This window comes from Syngnathus acus, chromosome 20 (assembly GCF_901709675.1).
Source record: "Syngnathus acus chromosome 20, fSynAcu1.2, whole genome shotgun sequence".
NCBI classification, from domain to species: Eukaryota; Metazoa; Chordata; class Actinopteri; order Syngnathiformes; family Syngnathidae; genus Syngnathus; species Syngnathus acus.
This window is the reverse complement of record NC_051104.1, coordinates 6540325-6559179: the sequence shown is the minus strand read 5'-3', so window position 1 is coordinate 6559179 and position 18855 is coordinate 6540325. Positions and strand designations below refer to the sequence as shown.

Below are 18855 nucleotides of genomic sequence, written 5' to 3'. Positions count from 1 at the left end.
CTCTGTTTGTTCTGTATCTGATTCGTGTTTATTTCACTCATGAAAGACAGATGACATCAATCTGGTACACATTTATCATTCAGCCAATTTTTGCTGATAGGAGAAATTTCTCAAAAAATGGATTTGAGATTCTGTGTCATGTGATGATCTTTGTTATTAAACATTAGAAAACATTTCAAAAGCTGTCAATTAAAATTCTAGGTAATTTATGTTCTGATTGGAGTGCTCAGTGTTATTACATTTTATATTCTATATTTTATTGTCATGATATCACGGAATAATCCTATTGTGTACCATGCAGCTATACTGAAGGGAGGTGGTTCTGAATGGATGAGGATTTAAACATATCTTGTTAAAGAGGAGGCGGGGATGCCAGCTGGTCCAAGCAGGCGACAAAACAATGTGGGAAGCGAGCGTGGATGTGGATGTGGATGTGGGTGCGAGACAATCAACAAAGACCACTCACTTCGCCATGTGGCCTGCAGCTGCTGCACACGTATTGCTTCAAAAATTGTGCTGCAGCAGCTGAGCCGCAGTGTGGAGCCCCGGCCGCCAGGGGTCGCTGTATGGCTAATTGAAAGAGTCGCCTTTTAGTGATGTGCATTCTAGTTCTAAGTGAACTGAATCTTTACAATCATTGCACTCAAAAAAATTAACATTAATACTTGCATTTGTTTACATATGCGTACGCATACAAAGCGAGGTTCTAGTTCTAAAAAGACGACTTCGTACAACCTCACGCCCGGGATCGAACCAAGTTCGCACCGAGTAAGAGCCGGCGTCACTAACCAGTCGGCTATTTCTACCTGGCATACTAGTTGCCCAGCTATACTGTTTTGTACTAGTGATGTGCATTCCACTTGGACAATCTTTAGAATTAGTTCACTCAAAAGATTTGTTCAAAAGAATCGTTCACCAAATCGTTCGCTACACTTTCTTATTTATTCGTTTATTTTTTTACCTCGTGTAGTGTACCTATTGAAGTGTCCATGAGGTGTACCTAATCACAGGCCACTTCATTAGGGAAAAAGCTTAAGTGAAGAGTGCCACACCCACCCTCACCCCCACTTTCTGATTGGCTCGTTGATCTGTGACGTCACTCGGACACTATTAGGTACACCGCCATTTTTAAGTGTACAATAACAGGCCACTTTATTAGGGAAATATCATGGTCAAAGGTCACAGGTGTCAAGCTCTAGTCCTCGGGGCCGCGTTCCAATATGTTTTCCAAGTTACCCTCGTTAAGTGCACCTGCGTGAAAAGTTTTAGCTCCTTTCACGTTCTGCAGTAGCTAAAACTTTTCACGCAGGTGCACTTAACGAGGGAATCACATGGACACTCCATTAGGTACACTGCCATTTTCAAGTGTACCAAATAACAGGCCACTTTATTAGGGAAATATCATGGTCAAAGGTCACAGGTGTCAAGCGCTACTCCTCGGGGCCGCGTTCCAACATGTTTTCCAAGTGACCCTCGTTAAACACACCTGCGTGAAAAGTTTTAGCTCCTTTCACGTTCTGTAAGGAGCTAAAACTTTTCACGCAGGTGCACTTAACGAGGGAATCACACGGACACTCCATTAGGTACACTGCCATTTTCAAGTGTACCAAATAACAGGCCACTTCATTAGGGAAATATCACGGTCAAAGGTCACAGGTGTCAAGCGCTAGTCCTCGGGGCCGCGTTCCAATATGTTTTCCAAGTTACCCTCGTTAAGTGCACCTGCGTGAAAAGTTTTAGCTCCTTTCACGTTCTGCAGTAGCTAAAACTTTTCACGCAGGTGCACTTAACGAGGGAATCACACGGACACTCCATTAGGTACACTGCCATTTTCAAGTGTACCAAATAACAGGCCACTTCATTAGGGAAATATCACGGTCAAAGGTCACAGGTGTCAAGCGCTAGTCCTCGGGGCCGCGTTCCAATATGTTTTCCAAGTTACCCTCGTTAAGTGCACCTGCGTGAAAAGTTTTAGCTCCTTTCACGTTCTGCAGTAGCTAAAACTTTTCACGCAGGTGCACTTAACGAGGGAATCACACGGACACTCCATTAGGTACACTGCCATTTTCAAGTGTGCCAAATAACAGGCCACTTTATTAGGGAAATATCATGGTCAAAGGTCACAGGTGTCAAGCGCTACTCCTCGGGGCCGCGTTCCAATATGTTTTCCAAGTTACCCTCGTTAAGTACACCTGCGTGAAAAGTTTTAGCTCCTTTCACGTTCTGCAGTAGCTAAAACTTTTCACGCAGGTGCACTTAACGAGGGAATCACACGGACACTCCATTAGGTACACCGCCATTTTCAAGTGTACCAAATAACAGGCCACTTTATTAGGGAAATATCATGGTCAAAGGTCACAGGTGTCAAGTCTAGTCCTCGAAGGGCCGCGTTCCAACATGTTTTCCAAGTGACCCTCGTTAAGCGCACCTGCGTGAAAAGTTTTAGCTACTTTCACGTTCTGCAGGAGCTAAAACTTTTCACGCAGGTGCACTTAACGAGGGAATCACACAGACACTCCATTAGGTACACCGCCATTTTCAAGTGTACCAAATAACAGGCCACTTTATTAGGGAAATATCATGGTCAAAGGTCACAGGTGTCAAGTCTAGTCCTCGAAGGGCCGCGTTCCAACATGTTTTCCAAGTGACCCTCGTTAAGCGCACCTGCGTGAAAAGTTTTAGCTACTTTCACGTTTTGTAGGAGCTAAAACTTTTCACGCAGGTGCACTTAACGAGGGAATCACACGGACACTCCATTAGGTACACTGCCATTTTCAAGTGTACCAAATAACAGGCCACTTTGAAAATGGCAGTGTACCTAATGGAGTGTCCGTGTGATTCCCTCGTTAAGTGCACCTGCGTGAAAAGTTTTAGCTACTGCAGAACGTGAAAGGAGCTAAAACTTTTCGCGCAGGTGCGCTTAACGAGGGTCACTTGGAAAACATGTTGGAACGCGGCCCTTCTAGGACTAGACTTGACACCTGTGACCTTTGACCATGATATTTCCCTAATAAAGTGGCCTGTTATTAGGTACACTTGAAAATGGCGGTGTACCTAATGGAGTGTCCGTGTGATTCCCTCGTTAAGTGCACCTGCGTGAAAAGTTTTAGCTCCTGCAGAACGTGAAAGGAGCTAAAACTTTTCACGCAGGTGCGCTTAACGAGGGTCACTTGGAAAACATGTTGGAACGCGGCCCTTCGAGGACTAGACTTGACACCTGTGACCTTTGACCATGATATTTCCCTAATAAAGTGGCCTGTTATTAGGTACACTTGAAAATGGCGGTGTACCTAATGGAGTGTCCGTGTGATTCCCTCGTTAAGTGCACCTGCGTGAAAAGTTCTAGCTCCTGCAGAACGTGAAAGTAGCTAAAACTTTTCACGCAGGTGCGCTTAACGAGGGTCACTTGGAAAACATGTTGGAACGCGGCCCTTCGAGGACTAGACTTGACACCTGTGACCTTTGACCATGATATTTCCCTAATAAAGTGGCCTGTTATTAGGTACACTTGAAAATGGCGGTGTACCTAATGGAGTGTCCGTGTGATTCCCTCGTTAAGTGCACCTGCGTGAAAAGTTTTAGCTCCTGCAGAACGTGAAAGTAGCTAAAACTTTTCACGCAGGTGCGCTTAACGAGGGTCACTTGGAAAACATGTTGGAACGCGGCCCTTCGAGGACTAGACTTGACACCTGTGACCTTTGACCATGATATTTCCCTAATAAAGTGGCCTGTTATTAGGTACACTTGAAAATGGCGGTGTACCTAATGGAGTGTCCGTGTGATTCCCTCGTTAAGTGCACCTGCGTGAAAAGTTTTAGCTCCTGCAGAACGTGAAAGTAGCTAAAACTTTTCACGCAGGTGCGCTTAACGAGGGTCACTTGGAAAACATGTTGGAACGCGGCCCTTCGAGGACTAGACTTGACACCTGTGACCTTTGACCATGATATTTCCCTAATAAAGTGGCCTGTTATTAGGTACACTTGAAAATGGCGGTGTACCTAATGGAGTGTCCGTGTGATTCCCTCGTTAAGTGCACCTGCGTGAAAAGTTTTAGCTCCTGCAGAACGTGAAAGTAGCTAAAACTTTTCACGCAGGTGCGCTTAACGAGGGTAACTTGGAAAACATATTGGAACGCGGCCCTGCGGACCAGAGCTTGACACCTGTGACCTTTGACCATGATATTTCCCTAATAAAGTGGCCTGTTATTAGGTACACTTGAACATGGCGGTGTACCTAATGGAGTGTCCGTGTGATTCCCTCGTTAAGTGCACCTGCGTGAAAAGTTTTAGCTCCTGCAGAACGTGAAAGTGGCTAAAACTTTTCACGCAGGTGTGTTTAACGAGGGTCACTTGGAAAACATGTTGGAACGCGGCCCTTCGAGGACTGGTGGTCGGCACCCCTGGTTTAAGTGAAAAGTGCCACACCCGCCCTCACCCCCACTTTCTGATTGGCTGTTTGATCCGTGACGTCACTAGGACACTCCATTAGGTACACCGCCATTTTCACGTGTACCTAATAACAGGCCAGTTCATTAGGGATAAATCATGGCCAAAGCTTAACTGAAAGTGAAAAGTGCCACACCCGCCCTCACCCCCACTTTCTGATTGGCTGTTTGATCTGTGACGTCACTCGGACACTCCATTAAGTACACCGCCATTTTCAGGTGTCCCTAATAACAGGCCAGTTCATTAGGGAAAAATCATGGCCAAAGCTTAACTGAAAGTGAAAAGTGCCACACCCGCCCTCACCCCCACTTTCTGATTGGCTGTTTGATCTGTGACGTCATTCGGACACTCTATTAGGTACACCCCCATTCTCAGGTTCGTGAGTGACAGACAGCGTTGCTGCTATGCCAGCCGACACGTTATGCCGACATTTATGTTTTATGTTTGTATTTGTTGGATTGTAGTTGATGGTGTTCTTATACCGAATGTGTTTGTGTTTGAATAAAAGGTTGTAAGAAAAATCCGTTATGCCGACATTTATTCTTTTGGGTGACACCAACTCATATAACAACGTAAAACACATACATATTGTCATATGAAGCAGTCAACCAAATGTCTGATTTTTGTTTTAGTTGGTGAATATAAAAACAAGGAATAAAACACCAGACAAGTTTGAAGATAAATGTTTATTGAAAAAAAAACAATAATAATAATGAAAGTAAATTTCAAACCAGCAATCGAATGTGAAATTGCAGTGGATATATTGGATAACAATATTTAGGTGTACACGTTATTTAAAAACTACTATAAGTGTTATAAAATCAAGATGACCCAAAGAGAAGCATAATCTCTCCGTTGTTGCATAACGGCGCATCCCTTCATGCAATAAAGCTACCCGTTGTGAGTGGTTCTTTCTTTCCTTGGCAAATCGTAAATCGACATTCTGGCTTACATAAATCACGCCAGGAGGGAGACGCAACACGTCCACTGAAAGAGGCCGGCCTCCGAGGGTGGGCAGGTGTCACTGACTGATCCGTTGATGCACGGGAAGGAAGGAAGGCAGTTCACCCATTGACTCGTTCGCGAACGGGAAAGTTAGGATTCGTTCCCTCATTGATCCGTTCTCGCGATGAACTGGAAATGCAAATCACTCACTCACTGACTCGCTCACTCGCTCAACGGGAAGTGACGTCATTTTCTTCTTCGTTTTGTTTTACGGCGAGGTGGCACCAGCTTCAATGCGCAATACCGACACCTACTGGTTGAAGTCATATGAACTGAAGAAAGAACCCTAACCCTAAACCTAACCCTAACCCTCACTTTAGGAACTGATTCGTTCACTCTCGTTCACTGAAAAAAATCGTTCTCTTCAACGAATCGTTCACTCACAAGCCAACACTACCGCCTTTACAATGTATTTATTCTTCAGTGAATGAGGACAATGAATTGATGGTAACAATTTATTTGATATTCAGTGACATTTATCCTGCTCTTAAAGGTACAATTTTACCATCGTGTGCATGCAATCTACAACAGCTTTATGACTGTCTAGTCTACACGGTTTCATTATTAATCATAAAACTTCAAGCCCATGTTGAATGTTTGAGGCATATTTGATGCATGTGCTTTCACGGTAATGTAGCATGGGGGGGATGCCAGATGGTCTCAGGATATCTTAAAGTTCTCTAAGCGCTCCAACAACACTTCTGAATAGCCTGGAGTGTAATACCTGCAACAGCAAACAAGGAGAAATACTTTTTAAACAAACTTGACTTGACTAGCTGGGTGTAACGTTCCTTACTATGTTTTCACATTACAAAAAGAATGATTTTGATCAAATTCACACTGACACTTTAGGCCCCATTTGTGCTTGTTTGACAAGTCTAAAGTGCGTGTACCTGACTATCTCCTCTGGGAAGCAGCTGTTGATAGAATTAATGTGTTCCTGAAGAACGGAGCCCGGCTCCGCCTGGATCTCTTGCACTTTCTTTAAACCTCCGCTGGTCACAAATGCACGACGCGCTAGACTGTCATGAGGTAATACCTGCCAGATGAGATGAGAGGAGAGGAGCATGAAAATCAAATTTAGCATTGGTTGTTTTGACTGACTCACCTTGCTGAACTGGCAGACAACATGTTTGATAATGTTGCTAGGTGCATCGTAGAGGAGGGACTCCAGCGCTGGCAAGTCGGTACACTTCTGTAAGATCATCTTCAGAGCCTTCTTACTCTAAACCCCAAAAAGTATTGGTGGATTTAGATCTTAAATGATTCATCAAAGCACGGCACGTTTTTCCCTTACTTTTGTCTGCAGGTCCTCGGAACTGTTGGCATCCATGTAGAGTTGCAGCAATTTGGGCAGCAGGTTGGCAGTGGCGACAGCCTTGGCATGTATAGGGGTGTGATGTCCTATCTGGCCGATGCACCAGGCTGTCACGGCCTTGATGTGGTGTTGCGTCTCCTCTGATAGACACAAAGCCAGCTGGAGCAACCCCTGCAAGTACAGCAGGAAACAAAGTGTCAAGTGTGCGCTCCATGAATCCATGAAAAAAATCCATCCATGAAAAAAAAATGCTCACTTGGGAGAGAATGACAGCCATGGCCAAGTTCTCACTATGCGCCGCCACATATCCCAACATCATGATCCCCGGCAACCTCAGACTTCCACGACACTCGCCGAGGTAGGTGATGACTTCGGCCGTGCCGCCGCAGTTTACTATTACCTGCGATAGCTGCAAAAAAAAAAAAAAAAAAATGACAAACACATCTTGCACTGTGTGTGTTTACGCCGGCGTGCCTGTGTGCAGTTAACTACCTCAGGGGTGTGTTTGACCACCTCTCTCATCAGGATGGTGACATTATTTTTGACGCACTCGTCCGGATCCCGGAGGCACATCATGGCTGCAGGGAAGACATCGGCCTCGATCACCATCTCAGCCAGGCACACCGAGTGTTTGCTGATCTGACCCAAAGCGGAGAATACCTGCCTCTGTGTGGAGAAAAGTACACTTGGCTCAAATGCAACCATTTCTTAATGTTTCATCCTCACCCTGAGTTTGGTGTCTGGGTTGAGGATCATCTGTGCCAGATGTGCGATGGCGCCAGCTTCCACCACAATTTGGGCTAATTCCGGCGTGTGTTTGGCAATGTCACTGAGCACCGAGGCCGCCGTGCGTTTGAGGGCAATCTCGGGCTCCAAGAGGCACAACACCAGCATGGGGACTGCACCTGCATCCACAATGGACTGGGACAGGGCTACAGAAAAAAAAAAAAGAAAAAAAAAAACACCAGCCCACATGCACACATGGGAATCGTGAACATTTTTTCTAAACCCAACAACACAAATATAAAAAAATCATGTCGGGTTTTTTTACAATCATTATGTCGTGCAATGAAGCCCAGAGCCAAGGCGGCGGCTTCCTTCACACCGGGGTCAAAGTCCTCGAGACATAGAACGAGCGCGTCCACACCTCCGCTGGCCACCACCGCCTTAGCAAGCTCAGGAGAGTGTTTGGACACAGCACGTAGCACAAACGCAGCTGCTTTCTTATACAACCTCTGCAAAATAATAATAATAAACAAGCTTTAATGATAGAAATACCAAAGAGATTATGTTTCTGGTTGATTGTGAAATTAAGATGTTTTTTTTAATTTTTTTTACTGTGGTACAAGTTGACTGCTTCCAGATGTTTTGTACTGCTCGTATACTCACGTTCTGTATGGTAAGCGAGCGGATGAGCTGGGGCAGGATGTCTTCCTTCACTAAATTGTCAGCCAGGTCAGCGTTGTGGACCGCCAGGCGGCCCAAGGCAAGGGCAGCCTTCTGCTGGATGCCGGGAACCACATCTAGCATCAGGGGCCTCAGCATTGACATGACACCTGCAAGGGTGGGCGGGCCATGTACTCAGCTGCACCATCTAGCCAGCCACTTATTGCAGATAAATGCAGTCGCTCGCACCTGCTTTTTGGAGGATTTCTATGTTTTGTGGCCGGTCTGCCAGATCAGCAACCGTTTGCACAAACTGCATTCTTGATTTATTATACTGCTCAAAAACTGTGTGGCACAAAAACACAATCAGACACACATTTGGCTTACGTGAGAAATCAACCAATCTCACCTTGGACGATCTGCCTTTGAGTCATCGTGTCAGCCGCAAAATTGGATAGTTTTAGTAGTCAAACCTATGTGCGGGACATGAAAACATGCGTGACGTCATTTAGCGACTTGACGTCGTCGCTTTTATTTGTTCACTAAATTTCGGCTCCTGCATGGTTTGAAAACAGTGACAAAGGCGACGCCTCACCGCAAGAACTGCCGAGGTTGTTTGCGTCATCACATTCCGCATTTTATGACAAAGCGATAGGCCACCACGCGTCAATGGAACGACTGCGTGTTTGTCAAGCGTGAATCAAATTTGAGCGTGAATTTCGACAAGGAAAAAAAGAGTTCAAAACAACTCACCAACGGATTTTCTTAAGGATCTTTTTACAGTCTCGACTTCGAGGTGAGTCTGCATAGGGAGAAGTGTGCACTGTTGATACTTGTCACCTTGACAACACGAGTCCACCTAGATCGTCTATTTAAACAGAGTTGTTACTCTTTGCAACTTTGCATGAAACGTGAATATATAGCGCGTTTATGTTTTACTTCAACGTTTTGGAGGAACTATTTAAAATAAGAAAATGTACACCAAAAAATATCTTTCTATGTTTTTATTTTATCATTATTTTTATTATTTATTTATTTTTATTTTGTTACTATGTTATGTTTATATAGTCTTAATACGATTGTGTGAACATCACGGTAAAACTATACTTTTTAAACATTTCACTTTATTATTTCTCTTAATATTTATCTATAAATATAGCAAAAATTGATTCATAATTGCAGATCACTGTTACAGTAAAAATCAATTCCGTTTTTTTTTTTTAATGGTTTGTTTCCAACGCCCCTCGTTTTAATCTTAATTCAAGTGCCCTCTAAATCAGCAGGCACAAGACAGGAGAATGCCCACCAAAGAGGAAACGTCACCCAGAGAACCGCGTGATCATCAACCCATGGTACCGTTTGTGACATTTTGAAGTTTGGGCCAATCAAACTTTATGGAATCGGAACAACATCGGAATATGTTTTTGTTGTCGCTTTAGAGCCAATCGCAACAGGAATGCTGCAAGAAAGAAGAACTCGATCAGGAGAGAAAACCCTACCACGCAAATGTTTTGCTTTTGCTGAATTTATGGCTTTAACGTGATAGAACCATGTTTGTTCACGTCAATCAAAGCAATTGGCAGTAATTGTGCTCTTCGACACTTGCAGGACGGGGAACTGCTAAATTTATAAGGTGGAAGAAAAAAAATTAGACTATCCGTTTTGGATCATTATCTCGAAGTTTTTTTTTTTTTTCTATTTTGCTTAAACGAATAGATTGCAAAGTCGAGGTGAGCTTTATCTTTCTTGAGATTACAAAAAGTGAACTTGTGAAATATTAACGTTTGCTTTTGTTCATTAATTAAAACCCGCTGCGTTCGTTCTATATTGATTCGTACCTTGTTATCAGTACAAACGCAACGAAAAATATGCAAACACATTTTAATCCGTAGTATTGTATTTTTTTTAAATGATTAAATATCGAATTCATAGTATTGTATTTTTTTTAAATGAGTAAATATCGAATTCATTCATTCAAATGACCAAATTAAAAATGTTTCTGTATTAACATTCCACGCATAACTATTTAATGAAGCAAATTACAATACGCATGCTCACCGTATGTAAAATAAAATCATAGCTTACGTGTAAAAATGGTTTATTTTGATGTTTTACACTGTGCAACAGTAACAATACAATAAGTTGTCCATACAATGAGCAAATCAACAGAAACGAAAGCGGGAGACGTGACATCAATGAGCATGAAACGCCCCAGAAACCGGAGCGGTTTTTTTTTCAACGGAAAAACACCACTGTTGATTGAAAATTATTTTCTGTATATTTTTATACGTGGCTTCTAGAACGGTTAAAATGTGTCATTTTCCTCCTAAAAACAACGAATTAAAACGTGGGCAGAGAGCTCCAGAGCATAAAAAGGTGTCATGACCATGCATTTAAAATCTTCACACACGAGAAGCAACGCCTTTTGTTTATGAAAATGGGGCGATTGTTTGTTTGTTTTCTTCGTTCTCTGTAAATAAAGATCCAGCATTACAAAAGTTCTAAATGCTTCACTTCATCGCCGGCCCCATTCCCTCCCACTCCCCTTTTCTTTTGAAACGCACTACAGAAATGACACATTGCCATAAAACGTCTGGCTGACGAGCAAAAGAGACTATGATACAATGGTTCTATCATGGCATGGTAACGGTGTCTGGCGCTGGGCTGGCCGGTCCGGTCCGGTCCACTTGGTGTCGTCATCCGGACGAGGTCGCTGAGCCATTCAGCGAAACTTTCCGGGGCTTTCCGCCGCCGTTGGTATCACCGATCTGTACGAAAGGGCGGCTGGGGGTCGCGGGGGCCACTGCTGGAGTCCCGTTCACGTTTTTCCCGGGGGTGGCGCGAGGGGGAGGCAGAGGGGACTGCTCAGGGTCGCCAAGGCTCGGCAGGGAGGAGGACGTGGACGGCGCTCCTGCGGGACTTCCGGCTTTGTCGCTGGCAGAGTCGCTCTCCGGTCCGGAGCGGTTGGTGACCCCCTGCTGGCTGTGGTTCACCTTCAGCTTTTTGCAGCTTGGTCGGACTCGGTACTGAAGCGGAAGTGGGCCCGTCTGTGGACGTTCCAACACGTGAGGAGGGGGTGAAAAGGGTGACGTCAGAGACGCAGCTTAGGAAAATTCGGTCAAGCCATCAAAAAAATAAAACTGCATAATACAACAGTCATGATGACGATTTTTTTTAACACGTTCAGTCAAAATAAAAATATGCCCCAGCACTTGACAAATAAAAGAAGAAAAAGAACATTAGACGACATTAGCTATAAAATGTCGAGGAGAACTTGGGAACCTTTTTTCATAGTTAAACCTAAAACGACCCATGGCACAAATGTTCCAATAAGCTTTTTAAAATAGAAAAATATGAAATGTTAAACGTGATGTTAATAATATCAAAACTAAAACACAAAACAGTTCATTTACATGATCTTATTTGGGTCGTATGTATTATATATACTACAAGAGCCATATAAAGTAGTACACCAAGAAAAGCAAGGTTCAAGTCAATTGCAATGTTTTCTGTGTTAATAATAATAATCATGGCACAGTTTATGTACATATATATACACATATATAGAATTTATTTATTTCAATTAGTCAAAATCCCCAAAAAGCCTGACCTTATTAGCCTTTCACCACTGATATTTTGACTACAGAAATCAATTTACACAATACAAAAATAAAAAGTAAAAATATAATTGTGACTTTGCAAATGGGTACCTCAAATAAATAGGAAGACTTTTTTGGTGTAAATGTTATATTTGTCTCACCCTTCTCCAAGTGTAGATATACGCTATGTCCATTAAAGTGTAGTAATCTTTCAGGGGTTCGTCTTCATACATGACTTCTACCTAGAGACAGAACAAAATTCAAGAAGAGATATACTAGAAGGGTGATCATATTATCAACACATACAAATATTTTTAAGAAGTAAAATAACAGACCTGGTAAGTGTTGGGGATGTCCATTTTGCTTCGGAGGAATTTCCTCAGATGCATGATGGTCATTGCTGCTGGACACTGCAGGTATCTTTTGTTTGCCATCTGCCGAATAATTGGAGAAAATGGATTTGATTGGAAAAATAATGGACCACCTTGAAAGATGGAATTGATTAATTGCAAAAGATGTGAACCTGATCTTTGCTTGAATGCTTTTCTTCAAGTCCCCCTGTCAGTCTGCACACAATCACATTTTTGTTACATGTGAGATTATTGAGGTCAATTCAATGTGAACAATTTTTATGATGGCAGATGGAGATTTGAAAATCATCTTACCTGGAACTCTGGTCAAAGAACTCAACAGAGAGGCTGATGATCTCATCATCAGTGATTATTCTCTTGTCCTCATCTGCCACCTCGCCTCGATCTTCATTGGAGCCATTAGAAGCTACAAAACAAATTGGTATTGCACGGACATATTTTTCATGAGTTAAAGTTGAAAATATTCAGAAGCTTTAATTTCAGACTGATACTACAGGGTATAAAATCATAAAATGTTATATATAATTTTATAAAATTTCAAATCATAAAGGCTGAAATTAGGGAAACAAATGTCAAGCTTCATGTTAGTGGGTTGATATGCTTTTTTAATATGCATATTTATAAGCCAACTTGACAAAAAATATATTATAAATATATAGCAATACAGACAAATGTAATGCATGTATTTGTAAAGAAAAAAATGACAAGGTTGGAGGACCTAAAAAAATAGCATATTAAACTGAAATTGCAATATTGGGGGGGGGGAAAAAGCAAATTGATAATTTCTCAATATACTGCTTGGTGCTGATTTTTAATTCAAGACTCACCTTCCACAGGGTGTTCAGCATAAAAGTCTCTTCTCCTCTTCATTTCATCTGTCCAATGGGAAAAAAAAAGCCTTTTAAGTGTGTTCATTATCTGCAATTGACTGCATAATTTTGCAATGATGTAACAATGAAAAAAAAAAAAAAGAAAATGCAACATCTCAGTTTACTTCTTGCTGAGTGCCAATTCAAATTAGGGTTTCTCTTTTTCCAATTTCCTGTTTGTTTGTTTGTGTGTAGAATGTGAAACACAGCAAAAAAAAAAAACATCACTCAGCTATCACGTTCTTACTTTTAAACAGGCCCGGGACCAGTTTATACACGATGTCCTGCAGAGTTTTATCAGACCTGCACAGAGGAAGTCGCACACTTATTTTCCCACTTCGCTTTGCTAAACAATAATGGCTCAGCAAAATGGAAGAAGGTGAAAAGAACAGATGGCAAAACAACATAAGACACTTCATTTTTATTTCAAATTTGTGAAGAATCTTCTCACCTAATGTTGAGCAGAGGCTTTGTTTTGTGCACTTGCACGTCACAGATTGGACAATATTTGCTGGTTTCCAGGTAACGGACGATGCACATTTTGCAAACTTGCAAAAAAAAAGAAAACATAAGGTTTTGATGAGGTGAAAATGCAGGCCTCTCATTAGCAGTGCGCGCGCGCGCCCGCGCATGCTTGCTTACATGAGTGTAGACATTCGATGATAGTGGTGGCGTCGATGAAGTAACCCCCGCATAGGACGCACATGAGGTGAGGGTTGAGCTCGGTAATCTTGATCCTCGTCGTCCGATGCATGATGAGCAAAAGGAGCTGATGGCATAAAAACGGAAAAAAAGAAGAAGAAGAAGACAAAGGACCGACAGTCAGCGCGCCATTTGGAAGAAGGCAGCTGTTTGCTTAACTTGTGTTAAAGCAACATCATCTTTTATGCTAATTTGATCGTAAATGTCATAAATCAACGGCTTAATAAATACGTCCTCTGCAATGCCTGCATTATTTTAAAGGTTACAGTAGGAAAGAAAGGACAAGGCTCACGTGGAACGGGAAAAAAGTACGGGCTTGTAAAAACAGTTTCCATGCAGGCAAATGTATTTGTAATTTGCTTCGCAATGCAAATCGGTCATAATTGGTGACATTAAGTAGCTTAACTCGAATCTATTTCACTTCATTTTTAATCATTTAAATACGCAAACGAGGGAGCGCTTCTCGCGTCAGGTGAATGCCAGTGTTTCTATGGCAACCACTTTTGACGATTGACGTGGACACAATAATTAAAAACCAAGATGTTAAATGAGGTGAAATCTTACAGCGCATGTATGACGAGTATGCGAAGCGCAGTCTTCCCTCCCTCCCCACGCACGCACGCACACGCGGAGCCGCTGCGTGGACTCTGCTCACTGCACGCAGGGCTGCGCGGCTGCCATTTTGTGCAGGAAAAATGAACCATGCGTCTGCTTCCCCCACGGCGGCGGTTGTGTCAAATCCACTGCGTGAGGCTGTCGTGCGTTTGCGCGTCATCTTTACGATGAAGCGCAAATGAGATCAAGCGCATGATCGTTTTTTTTTGTTTTTGTTTTTTTAACTCTACGCGAATAGCTAAATTAAATGCAGTTACCTGCTTTGGTGACAAACATAAAAAAAATAATACAAAATGCGTTTTTAAAATATGTCGCACTGAGAAGAGCAATTTGTTGTTGCGATAGGACGTTTAACGAGCCCAAAAGCTCCAACCAAACCCTTCCTCTTATTTCTAAACTTTTTCAGATCAAGACGCGCATGATGAAGAACATATGGATCACTGCAACAAAAAACGTGCTTGCACTTGATGACCAATAAAAAACTTTGAGCGAAAAATGTCCAACTGACGCAGACTCCGCAGGTTACATTGACTTCATCACGCTGAACACAACGAATAAAGCGAGTGAGTGTAGATGTGAGAAAGCATTTTACAGGGACTGGCTGTATGTGTTGTTATTTTTGGTCCTAAAATGGACAAATAAAAATCAGAGGTCGAGAAGATGGAAAAACCTGCACAGCACTGAAGCAAACAGATTGGACTTTCGCTGTTCTGATCCATTTGTAATCCGTCATGCGAGCTCACAAAACGTGTGACATCTTACAGAACGCGGCAAAGACAATAAACATGACCTGTCAGATGGCTGCACAGAATAAATGAAAATATGAATATTTCTAATCACGTTCAGCAACAAACCAGCAGCCCACGCTGGAACCGAGCCACAGAACTCCGAATGGAACTCCTGATGATTTTGGCAGCTCTGACACACACACACACAAGCAGCCTTTTGTGAAGCTGCACCGTTCATTTATTTTTAAAGGTCTCAAGATATCCCACCAAAAGAAGCAAATCAGCCGATCGGTACATGGCGCGCATGAAGAACGGGGTCAACTCAGCGATCCGAACAAAAGCAGCCGTTTCCGAACCGTAAGAACCTCCACGTGAAACGGACCTGCATGCACACTTGCTTTCGCCCAGGAGTCGTCCAAGTTTAGTTCATAACTCCGACAAGATGTCACAAACGCGCACAAGCGCGGTCACCTCGCGTGCACAACCTTCCAAATGAGACATTTCTATAAAATGAGGAGGCTCCGAGCAAACGCGCCTCGTTAGAAACCTCCGGACGTCTCGGTCGAGCTAACATCTCAGCCGAGTTGGCCGCGCTTCGCCGCGAGCTGCCACAATACACGAACAAAAAAAGCACACAAAACAATCCAGATCCCCATCAACTCGCTCGGATGCAATGCCTGCAGACCCACCGTGGAAGACCGTGTGAGCCCGTGGATTAAATCGCTTTCCAACCCGAGCTGGGAACCTCTTTTCACCGAGAGAGCCAGCAGAAAGTGCGCAGACACACACGGAGCTCCACGTCGGTTGCTCGCCGCACCGACGAAAGCCTCAACATCCGCCGCTGGATCAGCGCAGAAGGGGGCGGGAGAGCCGCAAAAAGATCCGCGGCAGAACCGCGCTGCGTGCCGTGACGAAGCTGAGGCGATGCCGGGAGCACGTACCTGTGTGCCGGGCTCGCCTGGCTGCGGCTGGGGGCGGACAGACAATGAAAGTTGGGAGGCGAATCAGCAGCAAATGAATCGGAGCCGAGCCGCCATCTTGAAGCAGGCTGCAGACGCTGTCAGTGGCCGAGGCGAGCGCATTTCACACGGGAGACGCCAACGCCGCCCTCCGCGGGCGCCCGTGCACTTTGCGTGCGTGTCCGATCGCCGCTGGCACCGCAGCCCAAAGTCCTCCGGCGTCGGCTCGGTCCGGTCCACACTTGACCACCGCAACTTTGCCTCCAAAATACCCACTTGGCCCCCTCCTCCTGAGTGGAAAGCAGCAGCGGTGGGGTGTGCGCGTGCTTGTGCGTGCGCGCTCCGTGGAAACTGACACCGTCCCCAAAATGGCTTGTACTTGGTCCGCCCCATTTTCGGTCACGTGATCCCCGCTTAAGGGAGCTTGGAAATTACTGTCGGCTGTTTCTTTTTTGTCTTGCGCTTTTCCGAAGAATAAAGTAGAGAAAAGGAATCCAAACACGTCAAGTCACACGTGGGGAAACGCATTAGGCAGGTTGTGTTCTTCAAAAACCGAAATGAGACTATAATCACACGAGTGATTATGAGCGCTCTGGTGCGTGACGCACTTTTTTTTCCCCAAATTGACATGTTTGCAAAAACATGATAAACCACAATAACGTCTGAGTGAGGTTCGTGTGGTTATTGCAACATTTTGAGGAAGGTTCGGAGAGCTGCAGCGTCGAACTTGTTCCCCCTGAACTTTCACAGGCACGCAGTGGAGATTTATAGGACCGCGGACCACCGAGATGTGTCCATAATTCCCCAATGTCTCCCACGAATCCACGCTCGTCGCGAACACAGGGTGTCGTGATAGCGCGAATTTGGAAGAAATCACACAGCGTCATAATTAAGATTTTATTTTTTCAAAACACAATGAGTCGGAAAAAAAAACAATGAAGTGCAGGACAACTTGATCATTATCACATCTGACTGGCTTTTTCTGCGCTCTTGGCTGCGTCCTTCAGCTTGCCAACCATGTCCTGAATACGACGAAAAGAAAAAAACATCGCTTTGAAAGATTTACAGAAGAGACGCACCGCGGGCTGCAGAGCTCCAACTTTGCATGTAGTTTTACGACATGCGTTCCAGCAAATGCCATAAATCCACAGAAGAAAGCACCACTAAATGAGCGTTCCTAGGCATATGCCAGTTTTATAAAACAAATAAAAGCTGTTTAAGGTGGACTGTTTGGCTCTAATGTAGGCTATACCTGTAACTGCTCCATACTGCAGGTAAAGTTGATGTCCTCGGAACGACCTTTATTCTAACAAAAACCAACATTTCAAAATGACTCACAAAAAAATAAATAAACATGAACATATTAGATGCATGTTTTTACCTCGGTGTTGAGTGATATTAAGTAGAAAGGCTCGTTGACTTTATCTACCAGTCCATTCTGCCGTGGGACAAAGCGACACTGTCATATTTTTCTTAACTAAAACAAAGTACGTCGTCATATACCTTCACTTGATATTGGAGGCGCCATGACACGTCACTGATGTGAGCTGGTCGCCTTCCAATGCTAAGAAAACAAACAGATTAAAAATAGCCCTCATTTGCATTATTGATCAATACATCTATTCTTATTGGCTGATGACTCCTATATACTTTAATCGGAAAAACAGAGGCAACAGACAAAGAGACCAGTCCAGGGTGTACCCAAAGTCAGCCAACATAAACTTCAGCTTAATGAGAATAAGTAGTATAGAAAATGGATGAATGGATTTCTCTGTCTTACCTTGCTAATAATCCTTCTAACTCCTTTTTGTGTTTCTGTGAATTAAAAAATAAATACACGAAATACAAGTTGATCGAGGCAATAATTACAAAACGATGTTTGTGTTGTCCTCCTCACCTGATAGCAGCTATAGAATATTTCGATTCTTTCCGAACTGAATGACAGCTCCTCAAGGCAGGAGCTACAGGGAGAAAACGACTTTTCAAAACATCTAAGTATATTGACACAAGGCAAATACATGCTTAAACATGTTGACTGAATGAAGTTCACTGTATTAGCACAGGACCACAGAGACGTGTAGACATAAATGAGTGCGTTTACTAAATACACAAGGTCTTGAATGGACTATTCCCGCTACACATTACCAAGTGAAATGTCCCATCTTCTCTGTTTACCTTATCGTGGACTCATCTGCGTTTTGTCTTACTGCCTCCAGGATGAATGTGGTGGTCGCAGCGTGCACCCGCTTCAGCAGGACCCTCTCAACCTGCTTCAGTTGGGGCTCGTCTGCGAGAACGGAACGCGGAAGGGAAGTGACGTCATCAACAACAATAACAACAACAACCTGAACGTATGCAGCTCCCCTCGCACAAGAATGGAATCAATTCGGATTTGCATGTGAATGGAACCTTCTGCTGCATCACCCAAATGCCGGGGAGGGGAGGTGGAGCTTTGTGTGGATTGCAAACGTCATGCATAAAACTACGAATACATGAATAGTGGTTGGTTTGGACTAACATCGGCCGTGCTGAGCTGTCACAACTGGACTATTGACACCTACTTCCGGGTTTGATTTCTATGAAGGCAAAGCGAATCACAACACACCGAAGAGCTTTACATGGAGGGAGCGAGAAGCGGTGGGAGACAAAGAGCATCTCGCAAAAGGCTCGCAGCTCACCCAGCAAGTCCGCGTCCTGACCGGGAGAGAGCAGAGAGCGAAAGCAGACGTTGACCAGAGCCGGGAAGACGGCGTGATCCACAGCGGACGCTTCGCCGAGAGTCTGGAGCCCATTCTGCACCGAATCCGACAACTCCATTTTGAGAGAGGGCGGAGCCACGAGGACACGTCACAGATCAG

The 18855-nt window shown here is 43.8% G+C and overlaps 2 protein-coding genes across 2 annotated transcripts; both read right to left on the bottom strand.

Annotated features, from left to right (window-relative positions):
* Positions 1–5894: 5894 nt before the first annotated feature.
* Positions 5895–9039, bottom strand: spag6 (sperm associated antigen 6). Its single transcript, XM_037279223.1, has 12 exons — positions 8908–9039; positions 8564–8627; positions 8404–8499; positions 8158–8324; positions 7820–8003; positions 7495–7700; positions 7261–7434; positions 7025–7177; positions 6748–6939; positions 6559–6675; positions 6344–6489; positions 5895–6174 (listed from the first exon to the last, which is right to left on the bottom strand). Exons 2-12 carry the CDS (start codon positions 8586–8588, stop codon positions 6111–6113), a joined length of 1524 nt encoding a protein of 507 aa, XP_037135118.1. The 5' UTR covers positions 8589–8627; positions 8908–9039; the 3' UTR covers positions 5895–6110.
* A 1196-nt stretch (positions 9040–10235) lies between these two features.
* bmi1a (bmi1 polycomb ring finger oncogene 1a) lies at positions 10236–18855 on the bottom strand. Its single transcript, XM_037280411.1, is given in 18 exon segments — positions 10236–11201; positions 11915–11995; positions 12089–12187; positions 12277–12319; positions 12419–12530; positions 12952–12999; positions 13241–13296; positions 13445–13541; positions 13636–13762; positions 15826–16006; positions 16964–17019; positions 17250–17303; positions 17379–17435; positions 17501–17561; positions 17778–17831; positions 17833–17958; positions 18173–18284; positions 18676–18855. Coding segments are annotated over 18 exon segments (1854 nt in total). The 5' UTR covers positions 18815–18855; the 3' UTR covers positions 10236–10850.

Bases quoted from the DNA above. Each gene is read 5' to 3' on its own strand.
- spag6 (XM_037279223.1), bottom strand. From the start codon at position 8,588: ATGACTCAAAGGCAGATCGTCCAAG. The intron at 7,435-7,494 runs GTGAGGATGAAA...TTCTCCACACAG, and splicing joins ACCCAGACACCAAACTCAGG to AGGCAGGTATTCTCCGCTTT. The intron at 6,175-6,343 runs GTACACGCACTT...TTGCTGTTGCAG, and splicing joins TTCCCAGAGGAGATAGTCAG to GTATTACACTCCAGGCTATT.